Genomic DNA, 12,563 nt, shown 5'->3' on the forward strand with positions numbered 1-12,563 from the left:
GTGTTGATTGGGGGCAACACAGGGGTGAGGGCAACAGCGCGGTGGGGGATAGGGGCAATAGGGTGGTCAACAGTGGGGGTGTCTTCAACCTCTAAGAACCGCCCTGCACACCATAAGTATAAGTAAAAGTCTCCAAAACAGTTTGAGCTGAAACAGAACTGAAAGGCTCTAAGAGCACTTAATGAAGGCTGGGATCTACCTGTTCATCCCGTTTCTGTGGACGAAAAGACAAAAGCGTCAGACGAAAAGTCGGTCAAGCGAAAAATCGCAGAAAAAAAGACCGACAGGACTAATATAATTGCTACAAACTTCGTTTGAGAGCAATTAAAAAGATAGCTCACGCTATACGATCATTTTATCTAATAGCATATCAAATTCCCCTGACTCTTGTTTTAAAATTGCGTGTGCTTTTACACTTTTTTTCAGCAATGTTTTTTTTCAAAACTTATCCGAAAAAAAACTTGAAAAGAATTATTCGACAGTTTAACTGGGGTATCAAGGTGGGATCTCTACGCAAAAAAGTATGACGTCGCGAGAACTCTACTAACACAGACAAAATCAATCCTTCCAGCTGAGCTCATAAGAGCCAAAATGCCGCTAATCAAATTTCACTATGACATAGTCAAACCACAAGATTTGAAAACTTTCAGGGTTATCTGAGTCTTCATCAAAACGCTCGAACAAAACAATTCAGAATTAGGCAAGAAGTCAAAACCAACTTCGAAATGAATTCGATTGTACCTCAATGCGTACAAAAATGGAATAAGTTACCACAATGGCTTCGGCTAGCAATAAATGGAAAAATATTTAAGAAAATGTTGAATGATTTTTTGGTCTCACAGCAGGAAAAAAATCCTTTGAATAATAAAGTTGGTGCTTGTTAAAGTCATTTTTATTTTTAAGAAGAAAACAATCAGAAGAATTTTATTAATGTGATTTTTTAAGCAAATGTGATGTTTTGATATAATCGAATCATTTTACATATCATATTGTTTGTTGCAAGTATATTAAACCCGTATGGTTACAGTTTTAATTTACTTGTTTAAGGAAATAAATAGAGTTTCAAAGAGTTCTTCAAGACGATATTAACCACACTAACCTGAACCAGTGATCATCGTCATCATCAGATTGATGCTGCTGAAGGGGTTAAACTGGGCTACTTGGCCAGTGAAATCGACGTTGACAAAGTTAAAGAGAGAGAATACGTTGACAGAGAGGGCAGTACTCGCGTGTGAGTTGGGGGAGTACATGTACACCGATTGGTAGCCTCTTACTAAATCTGAGTCAACGACCAGCTGCACATGCACCTGGAAATACAGCGACACATTTCTATATTTAATTAATTTAATTACTCAAATTTTTCTTTATCTCCAATTTTACCCTCCAATTTTGACACCAAACTCAGATATCTTCAAACGACCTCCAACTCAAAGTCTTGCAAAATAAAAGCAACGTTTTAAGAGGGAAAATTAAAATATGGATTGATAAATAACAAATAAAACAATGTAAAATAGGCAAAGATTTTGCTATTCATTTAAATTTAAATGAACAAAAACAACGCTTTCGCCTCTTTTGCAATCATTTGTTTGATATTGATCAATCAGATTTAATAATAATCAACAGACTCTTTCATGCTCATTAGAGCAAAATTTTTGATAGCTACAAACACAGTTTCTTTAGTTAATCTCTACTGGAAAGGACAACTTTTCATTTTTAAACACTTTTTTATTATTCTTTCAATCTAAAATTGCACAACTCTTCGTTTAATGGCAACCTTGTAGTGTCACAAATTGTAACCGATTGTATTTGTACAATGTATGTGTTTTCTTGCTAATATTTTATGACAACGGCACTACCAACAATTTATTATTATTATAATCCATATTTTTTAACCCTATTAAAACCCTGTTTTTAATTTTGCCTTAAAAGCGTGCTAAAAGAAATCCAAGTTTGAGGCCAAAATTTGTGAATGAAGTTGGACAGCAAAATTATAGATTAAAGAACAATTTGTTCAATTTTAAATTGATATATTCTCTAAACATAAATCGGTTTTAAAAAGCAGTTTTCATTTCTACCAAAGATGACTGTCAAAATTTGTAGGCTTGAATTATGAATGCCAATATATTGTTTTAAAAAATGCCAACCCGGTAAATGAAATTTATAACACTTTATGAATACATTATAAACTTGAGAAATCGTCAAGATTTTGGCAAGGTTCTGGCAATGAAAACGCCAAGAAATGAAAAAAAAAAACATTAGAATAAGGATCTCGATGAAAATAAACAAACAAAAATTTCTAAGATCATACCTTGGTTTTACAAAATCTCGGGCACGATAAAGAGAATTGATCAAGAGTAAAAAAGACAGCTCAACAATGGGGAAAATTTTCACTTATCAATTCAACAAATCGAATATGAGATTGTTCCAGAATAATCTTTATCGGTTTTTTCCTCCTCCTACTTCAATCCGGTTACAACCTCGATCTTTGAAAAAAAAATAGCAACTAGAAAATTGTAAAGTCTGTGAGGAAAACAAAACATGGAAAAATTGTGAGCAAGTTGAAAATTAGCAAAGCAATTCCTCTACTTCAAAACAACAATTTGAATGGGACCACCCAAAGGTTGGAAATTTAAATCAAAGCCAAAATTTGACATTAATAGAATTCTGACTGATAGAGAAAATTGCAAAATACGTAAATTGTTTGCCGTACTAAGTCTGGTGATGAAAATTAATTACTTCAAAAGAGTACAAAATTCTGGATATTTTGAATGAAAATCCTTAATCATTGACCAACCAAAACTTAGACCGTTGTAATTTTAAAACACTCTTTTAAAACATTCTTGCTTGAGATAATGCTCAATTTAATGTATTTCTGCTGAATTACTCGGTTTCGAAACCTATGGCTTAACTGTGCGGCAATATTGGATCAAAAACCACAAAGACGATTTGTAAAGAATGGCAAACTTTTCAATTTCTAGTCTTAATTATTAAACTTAAATGTTTGGCTTTACAGTATAGGTTACATGGCTATAATTTTTGCTCTCAGAAAGTTTGGCATCCGTTTGAAACCACGATTCGGTTCGCGATCTAGGACAAAATTTCGAAATGACCACGGGATAACCAGTATAGACCTTTCTTGGCAACCATATCAAAGTCATATATGTAGTTTATGGTAACTCCGGGTTACCCGTACTTGGAAAACTTGGTACGGCCGTAGTACTGCACCGTATAGGTCTTGAATGAAAACCGTACTAAGATCTTGTAAAGTTGACTATGGTCCGTAATACGTAATGCGTTTATTGTTTATCGTTAAAGCAGAGTCGCGTAAGTTTTGTAGAAACACGAAGTTTGTAACTTTTGTAAGTGACAGATCCATATTTAGCAAGTAACAAAAACTAAGATTTTCCGATAAACCGACAACTCGTAAAACACAGTTGATACCGATGAAACTAAAAATCCAAAGATTTCTTTTGTTCCCGAGACATTTGAGAATTTTTTTCGTGTAAGATCTTCCAAATTTCTTACAAAATTGTCTTATATGTACTTATAAGATCATGCGTCGCTTGACTAAGACTTTGTAAGACATTTTATCAGGTCTTACACGATAAAAAAATTTTATCAGGTCTACTAAGATCTTACGCGATAAAAGTTCCGCCTTATAAGATCTCACACAATAAAAAATCCGCCTGACAAAAAATTTTTATCGTGTAAGATCTTATAAAAAATCTTATGAGATCTTGTGAGACAAACATTCGGAAAACTATGACTCATCTTTTTGATTTTTTATCAGATCTTATACCATAAAATTTTTTTAAGTATGACATGTTCATCATATTGAAGAGAAATCAGGGTTTGTCTCACAACACTTCAGTGTCAGAGCTTCAGTATCAGAGCAAAAAAGAGAATATTCTCTCATATTGTCTTTTGAGACTTACAAGATATTGCGAAAAAGGTTATTCAAGTGTTAAAGGCTTCTGCTGAAGCAGTAATTATCAAACTGGGCTGTAATTTTTTTCTTCAAAGACCAAAACTATCTTGGACTACTGAGTTTAGCCATAGTACCTAGTTAAGAATAAGAAAAATACTGCCGTCAAAGTAGAATCAACAAACATTTTTCGTTTCAAAATTGGTTAGTTGACCGATTATTTTTTACTTTCATAGGAACTTGACTACGTTATACGGTTATATTGAAATCATTAAAACATGTCTTATCAGATCTTACACGATAAAAATTCAGCCCTACGTGCACTTGTAACGTATAGGATCTGATAAGATACTTATCAGATCTTGTAAGATAACAATTCAGCAAAATTGAATTATTATCTTATAAAATCTGATAAGATACTTATTAGATCTTATAAGATAACAATTCAGCAAGCAAAATTGAATTATTATCTTAATAATTCAGATCTTACATGATTAAACGTCAGAATTTTGATCGTGTAAGACCAGATAAGATCTTATACGATAAAGATATTTGATCAGCGTCTTATCAGATCTTACACGATAAAAATTCCAGAATCACTGTGGTTTGAATCCAAACGTAACAACAATTTCGTACAAATTACTTGTCTTCTTGTTGACATTTCGCACTGCTGACATCTCGCCCAGTATGAATTTTGCTGACATCTCGCCTAGTATTCGTTTTTTATATCAGTCTGAAATGTGGGGGAATAATAAGAAAAAGGACGGCTGAGAACAGGCCGCTGTGGCCTAATGCTGTTCCGCTGCAATTACGCAGGAACCACAATTATTATTATCTGGTATTTTGAAAATTGAAAAGTGCGTTATTCAAGCAATGTTCCGTGACTCTGCCCAAGTCTCTAACGCCATTTGGACCCACCCAATTTTACGTCAATCTTTCATCGCTAGTGTTTAAATAAATAAAAACTGGTTATGCAGATGTAAGGAAGCTTGTCACCTGTTCATCAACACACCAGACATCCGGATAGTATGCTCTAATTTCCAGGCTATCCACATCATATGTTGCAGTGATCCTCTTCCGGAAGACACTTCCCTGGAACTCCAGTTCCAGGGTTGTGAACGCGGGCATCACACAATTCGGAATTATCAACTCTTGCTGGTACCTTGTCATGTCCGCCATACTAGGTGAGATATCGCCAGAACAGAGCATTGAGAAGTCAAGGAGACCATTTGATAGCCGACCTCCTGGAATCACGAAGGGTTCTTCCCAGTTCTGGTCCAGCTCAAACACCCAGATTCCCATTATGCCGATGTTGCTTTGAGCCCAAAGGTTGCGTACTTCCGCAGTGCCAGATGAAGGCAGTTCGTAAATGAACCCTAGAATACAAAATGACCAAATAATTTTAGGACACTTGGATCTCTTTCCCATTATAGCCCCCCCCCCCCCCCACCTTAGTGGTCAGATAACTTATACTCCCCCCTCAATCATAGCAATTATACCATAATGGGGGCTATAATTTCGTGGGGGGGGGGGTGCTATAATGGTAAAGACTAGGAAACTTAATCCCCAAGTAGCAAACGGCAATTAATCTATCGTTGTTATTTTTACACAACCGATACTATTAATTCTAATTTAACGAGATTTGACCGCTGAAATAAAGACACAGTTTTATACAAGTTTTTAAATATCAGCGATTAAGTGTCAGTAATGAGTTCAAATGGGTTAAAAACAGCAAAGGTTGATTTCTTTTTTTTTCATTACTCCATTATTTAAAAATGAAAAAATGTTGCTCATTGCTTAATAAATGGGCTCAAAAGACTTGCGTGCTTGACAATTTAGATCGAAACAGATAGAGAAATGAAAAAAATTAAAATTATCAAGTTATTGTTGTACATATCTTATATCTTGGATCTTTTCCGTTTGTGCCCCCCCCCCCCCCCCCCCCAGTACGTTATGCTCCCCCCCCCCCCCAGTTACAGAGCACGTGTCATTACATAGTAAATCATTATGTAAAAATATTGCACTTGCATCTGGAGGGTTTGTGCAAATAATATGCACACACTAAGCCGGGGGGGCACAAACGGAAAAGATCCTAAATCTTAACGGCAAAACAAATATATCTGTTGTTGAAATTTGTCTACAGAAGTTTTATCACCAGCAGTTTTCATTAGGAACAAATTATGCCATTCAGTTCTCTTCAGGACGTCAAAGTTTGAACTTCCGTTTTTATGAGATAATTCAACTGTGATCAAAGTCTTATCAGGCAAATGAATTAAAAGTCTGTGAGACGTGAGAAATGTCTCAAGTGCGAGCGTCTCCGAAGGGAAAGAGAATTCATTGAATCATTACCGGCCAGCAAACAGTTGGTTTTGGTAGCCGCAAGCTGGGGCTTAGGGATGCTAGCATTAGGGCGTGCATCGGGGGGTCATTCGTGGGGGGGGGGGAACGTTGAGAGAAGTCAACGTTTGGGGATTCGACAGATGTTGAACGGGAGGGGGAGAAGGATGGGGGTGATTGATAGCGAACGGGGGGGGATAACTCTTAAGATAAAGAAACGCCCACACACATTGAACCTATGTCTCCTCAAAACTGTTAATGTTAATTGCTATGATCTTTTTCGTTTGTGCCCCCAGCTTAGTGGGTGCATATTATTTGCACCCCAAGACGCACGTGCCATTTTTTTACTTAGGGATTTATCTTGTAATGACACGTGCTCTGTGGTTAGGGGAACTTACTGTGGGGTCACAAATGGAAAATATCCAATTGCTGATATAAAAAGTAGGAAAAATAACGGTCTTTTTCAAGCTCGTAAAAGTGAAATTTTAACACAGAAAAAGATTTCAAAAAGTTGAGAAACGAAAACAAACGGACCCTCAACATAAATTAATTGTGATCAATTTTAATATGAAGGTTCTCAAAATGAGACTTTCCACCAGAAATAGTGTAGTAAAATAGAAAAACCAGTAAACAAAAAATTGCCTAACTTCTATTTGACCTCCACAAGAGGCAAAAAGACAAAATGTGCAAAAAAATTTTAATAAAAATGCAAAAATGATTTCTACGATGCTAATTTTTCTGTATCGACGACTTTAAATCCATCTTGTTTTGGCCAAATGCTCCAAAATAACCATTCTTCTTGCTAATTATTAGTCACTATTTATTAATCATCTAACAAACAAACCGTGTTCGTCTTGAACTAGTTAGCTTTTACTATAAAACTTTAAAGAAATCTGTTGGCGCTTTGAGCCCAAAAATCAGCAAAAATGGCAGAAAGCTAAATATGAGACTATTTAGTAAAAATTTGCTATAATTTTGTTTGTTATTGTCGTCAAAAATGGTGTTGCTTTTAAACTAAAAGAATTTTAACCTGCAAACCATAATATTTAAGTCCGTGTCCGTTACACTTAAAGGAGTAAACTGAAAATAAAAACACCTCGTACGACTGAAATTCAGGTGGCCTATAAAACCCAAACTTTCTGAATTTTCAATAAAAGGTTACCAAAATGATTACAACAAAGCTATGTTCAGTTTTTAGCTTCACCGCCATGAAAAACTAACCTTTCGCAAAATATACTTTTCGTTAAAAATTATGAGATGAAATTCATTTCATTACTAAAACGACCAAACTTAAGAAAACTTAAACCAAAAAATTGCAATTTTCATTTAAAAATAAGATATTAGCCGATTAAATTGAATCATTACATATTAAGCAAAAAAAGAACGTGAAGCATAAATTCTACTCAAACCGAATTACAAATAGAAAAAACTTTTGGTGGCGTAAAGATGAAACCAAAGCAGGCGTAAAAATTCACGTAGCCAGATTAATAAGATTTGGAATAGCAGCAAAAAAGACTTGCTTGACACTAAACTGAGGAAAAGATCCAAATTCTTGCACAAGAAAACCACAGTGAAGCATCTAAACAAACAAAAATTAAGAATTTTTGAGAAATTTTAGCAGTTTTCGGAAAATGAGAGACCTTTGTATCCTTTCTTGAGACTATATTGCATAATTATTCAATACTGATTTGTGGGGGTCCTTCCCGTTATGGCCCTCCCCAATCACGGTATAATTACCATAGGATTCGGGGGGAGGGGGTGGGCTCTAAGTGTTATATGACCTCTAATCTGGTCATTGGGGAAAGAACTTTCTAACAATGGTTCAACAGTATTCATCACCAGTCACAGACTACAGAGCACTTGCTATTAGATAGTAAAACGTTATGTAAAAAAAACATAAAACATGCGATTGGGGGGATTGCAAAAAAATTGCGCTCTTTAAGATGAGAGAGCACAAACTGAAAAGATCCCAGAAATTTAAAACGCTTTGTTTTTTATTAAAATATCTTCCACGTTACGTTATTATACATGTCTTCACTTTTTGTCTTTATATGGTTTTGAGCGTGTTCTGGTGTATAAAGTCCGCTAGACTGATATCAGTCAGATGTAAAAAAAGCACTCATGCTGTCAATGATGAAAAGTCACCACAATCGAGAGTAAAGAATAATCAATCATGGTTGAAGAGTTCGTTCTTGACTTCAAAAGTTGAACAAATTTTCTCTTTTGAGTTTTGAGGCGTAAAGTCTGTGTTTCCACACAAGTTCATAGAATTGAAAGTATACTTTTTCACAAAAACATATATAGTTTGAGACAAGCAAAAATTGAAAACTTCAAAGAAACAAGAAGTGAAGTAACTATATAACAAATAATACGCAAGAGTGGTTATAGATAGCATCAAAACGAGAAAAAGTTTATTTACTCAGTTCATCATGTCTCTGCTCAGAAAATGAATGAAACAATGAAAAACAGCAAATTTGAGACTAGTCATTTATTGAGTGTCAAAGAAAACCTTTAATTATAAAGAAAAAATTTATCGTGTACGAATGAAAAAATAGCAAGACAAGTCCTCAAATACAACCCAAAGACTTGAAACGAAATTGAAAACAGAAATTAACTGACGCAGACAAATCGCACGTCAAGCGGGGCAATTTTATTCATATGGGGTTGTACCCTAGGTAATTTTTTATTGGTGCAAAAAATTTCTGGCCAAGCAGTGATTGAAGACCTTGATCTTTAAAAAAAAATTGACTGAAGCAACAACCAATTGGCTATCAAAGATTTCTCATTACTTATCTACAATCGTTTTTGTAGTAGCAGCAGACTTATTTTCTGAATAAGAACAAAATTGGTAACTCGAAAATCAGCAAATCAACATTGATAAAGTTGCTTGAGAAGTGAAGTCGTAACATTTTTGCTCGAGATCACTTAAGAACACTGTGCTTGACTAGCAGACCAATTGAACACAGAAAACGAAATAGACAAACATAGCTTCCCAAATTTCAAGAAAAACAAAAATATTGGCCTTGCTATAATTTTTGAAGGTAATATTTTGAAAGCTAAATTTATGCAATTGAAATATAACTACTACTAGATCGTTAAAAATTTTTCATCGGCCTTTAAAAATGTAAATTTGAATTATTACAAAACTTTGAAAAATTTGAATACACCCAAAATTTAATAAAAAGTTGTTTAATTTTGCAAAAATAATATCTTCAAAACCAATTTTTGTCTGATGCAGTTATCTAGTAGCACGTTTTCAAGCCTTGAATTGTTTCAATTGCCTCTGAAAGTTAAAAAAAATTTAAAAAATTTTCAAAAAGTAAAACATTCGTGCTATTATTAAACATTCATGCACAAACGTTTTTTGTCCCTTTGAAGCTATCCATCAAACCAACTTTCAGGCCGAAAAATGTTTATTGGCGCAATGAATCTGAAAGCAAATTGAAAGCAACGTTTAGCAAAAAAAATCGGCAAATTGTTCAAAATTAATAACTTCAAGAGCATTTTCGGTCTCTACAAACTATGCAATGAGCTTTTTCAAGTCTAAAAAAAATTTGTTAGCAGCCAAAGGTCAAAAACTGCAAATAGAAACAAAAGTTTCCAGGAACAAAAAAATCTTTCGAGTACGTGAATTTGGTAGTGTTTCCATTTCCATTTTTTGCCTCTAAAAGATGTTAAGTATTATGTTTGTAAGCACTGAAAAATTCTCCCCTAAAGTCGAAAAAACTTTTAAAACGGCAAAAACTTTCACTAAGATTGAAAATTCACTATCAATTTGCTATAGAAATAGCTTTAAAAATATTATGGCTCGCAAAAGACCTGATAGAACACAGACAACTGTCAAGATTTAACATCCATCTAACATAAACCCGACAAAAACCCTACCAAGAAAAAATGAAAAAACATTAAAAATTGAATCTATTTCCTCTCAAAAGCTGTAAAAAGTGACAATTATGAACTACAATTGGGACTCCCAGCAGCTTCACCTCACCAAGCACTTAAGAGACTACTGAACTTAGCATAAGGCCTCCAATGAAGCATAAAATCCTGATATTTCTGTTTTGAAAGCTCAACGTAATAGAAAAATTTGTGATCACATCTGGCAAAGAATAATAAAAAAGACGGAAAACCAAAACAATTTAGATTTTCTGGATGGTAAGAACACCTAACACCCAAAAAAGAATTACGTCAGAATGTTTTTCACTTAACATAGGCCCGTTTCCCGGAAAGGTGAAGGTTTTATGGTGAAAAAATTAGTGATTAAAATTGGCGTGACCTGTTTTGGGTTTGAACATTCAAAATTTTTGTCTTGTATTATCAGAACTTTACCCCAATTACAATCTCCAACTTAATTCTCTAAAAACATTAAGTGATGAATCTGGTCTGGTATTACTATCAAAGCAAGTTAAGCTAATTAGGAGTTTAAAATATATCTTAATGAAACATTAAACCGTATCAAATTCAGACTAAAAAACACAAAAATTTGCGTTAAATTCCTTACTAATCTCGGCGCCCTATCAACGAACCCACAAAGTTTACCTTAAGCGGGTGAAAAAATACTAGAGGAAGTAACAAAACATACAAATGCTGTCCAATCGGCTGATCTCAAGGCCTGAAAATTATTCGGGACAACGAGGTGCATAATTAGGCTGCTAAAAACCATAAAACAGTTGGCAGGCAAAAAAAGGACGAAAAATTTGCAAAAATTAAACACACCCACAGGCTAGCTCTTATCAAAACTTATAGGTGAAAACACTCTATCGTAATCTATATTCAGGATATAGCGTGTTATAAGCAATGTAACTGTATAAAAGCAACGTTCAAAGACAAAAGCACTTCAGAATGCCTCGGCAAATCTAGTTAACTTTGTTAGCAGGTCTTAGTCTAGGTCACCAATTTAAACTAATCCGTTCAAAAAACCGAATTTGTTAGGCGAAGCGATCAGTTTTGAGCCATTTTGGAAGTTATTCTTAGTGGGAAATCGGCCTTTGTATTTCTCAGAAATAATACGTATGTTGCATTTAGAACGGAAAATCTAAGCGAAAGTTTTGATATAATACGCACAAAAATTCTCTATCTAATGATATAATTTATTAAATTCAATTTACTCGGTAACATCCTCCGGCCCGGAAGAAAATGTTGGGAGGATTGGTACAAGCTTAATGAGTGGGCGGACGAGGGATCCGGATGATGTGCTTAAGACGGCGGAGCGGGCGACGCTGTCGGAGCCGTACCGAAGTTCTTCAATCCGAGCAATTGGATAGCAACCCCTAGTGTTGCTTTCTTCAACGATCCAAACTAAATCACCGACCTTGAGGTGCTGCTCGGCAGGCGTCTGCCACTTAGATCTAGGGTTCAGCGCAGGTACATACTCCTTGAGCCAACGTGCCCAAATTGCATTGGCGTATGACTGTGCACGGGGATATCGCTTACGATGATCGAACTCGTCGACGCCAACGATAGTCGGAATTCTGGTTGCTTGGTTACCGAGTAGAAAATGGTTAGGTGTTATTGCACCTAGGTCGGACGGGTCGGCGCTTACGGGAGTTAAGGGACGTGAGTTTAGTGCGTATTCGACCAGACAAAAAGTAGTGTTCAAAAGCTCATCTGTGAGGCGACGCGTACCGAGGGTAGTGTACAGTACTCTTTTAAAACTACGAACTAACCTTTCCCAGATGCCACCTTGTTGTGGCGCACTGGGGGGATTGAACCTCCACTTAATGCCCTTATTGGCAAGTTCGGCAGCGATGTAAAGCGTATTCCATTTTTCCCCCACATTCACGGAGCTCTTTCTCCGCTCCAATGAAGTTCGTACCGTTATCCGACCAAATCATAGCAGGAGTACCCCGACGGGATACGAACCGCTCAACTCCCATTACACAGGAACTAGTGTCCATGGACGGGACAACTTCAACATGGACAGCACGAGTAGTGAGACAAGTGAAGAGAAATCCCCACCTCTTCTCGGTAGTCCGACGAACTGTGACGTAGAATGGGCCGAAGTAATCAACCCCGGTGTTGGTAAAGGGAGGAGACTGGTATGCGAGTCTCTCCTTTGGGAGGTCTGCCATGATAGGTTGTATGGTTGCTGCACGGAACTTTCTACACAAAACGCAGTTTGATTTGATGTAAAGCAGTGTGGAACGTAGTTTTAGGATGGCATAACGTTCTTGTACCTTTGACCTCAAGTAATCGATGCCCTGATGATGGTTCTACAAATGAGTATGCCGCAGAAAGAGTTTAACAAAAGTATGACGCGCATCCAGCACGATAGGAAGCTTAGTGTCAAAGTCAATTTCCG

The 12,563-nt window shown here is 35.8% G+C and overlaps 1 protein-coding gene across 1 annotated transcript in view; it reads right to left on the reverse strand.

The window, feature by feature from the left end:
- LOC142343843 (uncharacterized) overlaps positions 1 to 12,563 on the reverse strand; it is a 65,596-nt gene that overhangs the window by 34,707 nt on the left and 18,326 nt on the right. The window contains exons 3-4 of the mRNA XM_075395211.1: positions 4,922 to 5,301; positions 1,100 to 1,307 (exon numbers count right to left, since the gene is read on the reverse strand). Of these exons, the coding sequence (XP_075251326.1) occupies positions 1,100 to 1,307; positions 4,922 to 5,301 (588 nt within the window). The remainder of the gene's footprint in view (positions 1 to 1,099; positions 1,308 to 4,921; positions 5,302 to 12,563) is intronic.

Source organism: Convolutriloba macropyga, chromosome 1 (genome assembly GCF_964194025.1).
Source record: "Convolutriloba macropyga chromosome 1, txConMacr16.3, whole genome shotgun sequence".
Taxonomy (NCBI): Eukaryota; Metazoa; Xenacoelomorpha; order Acoela; family Convolutidae; genus Convolutriloba; species Convolutriloba macropyga.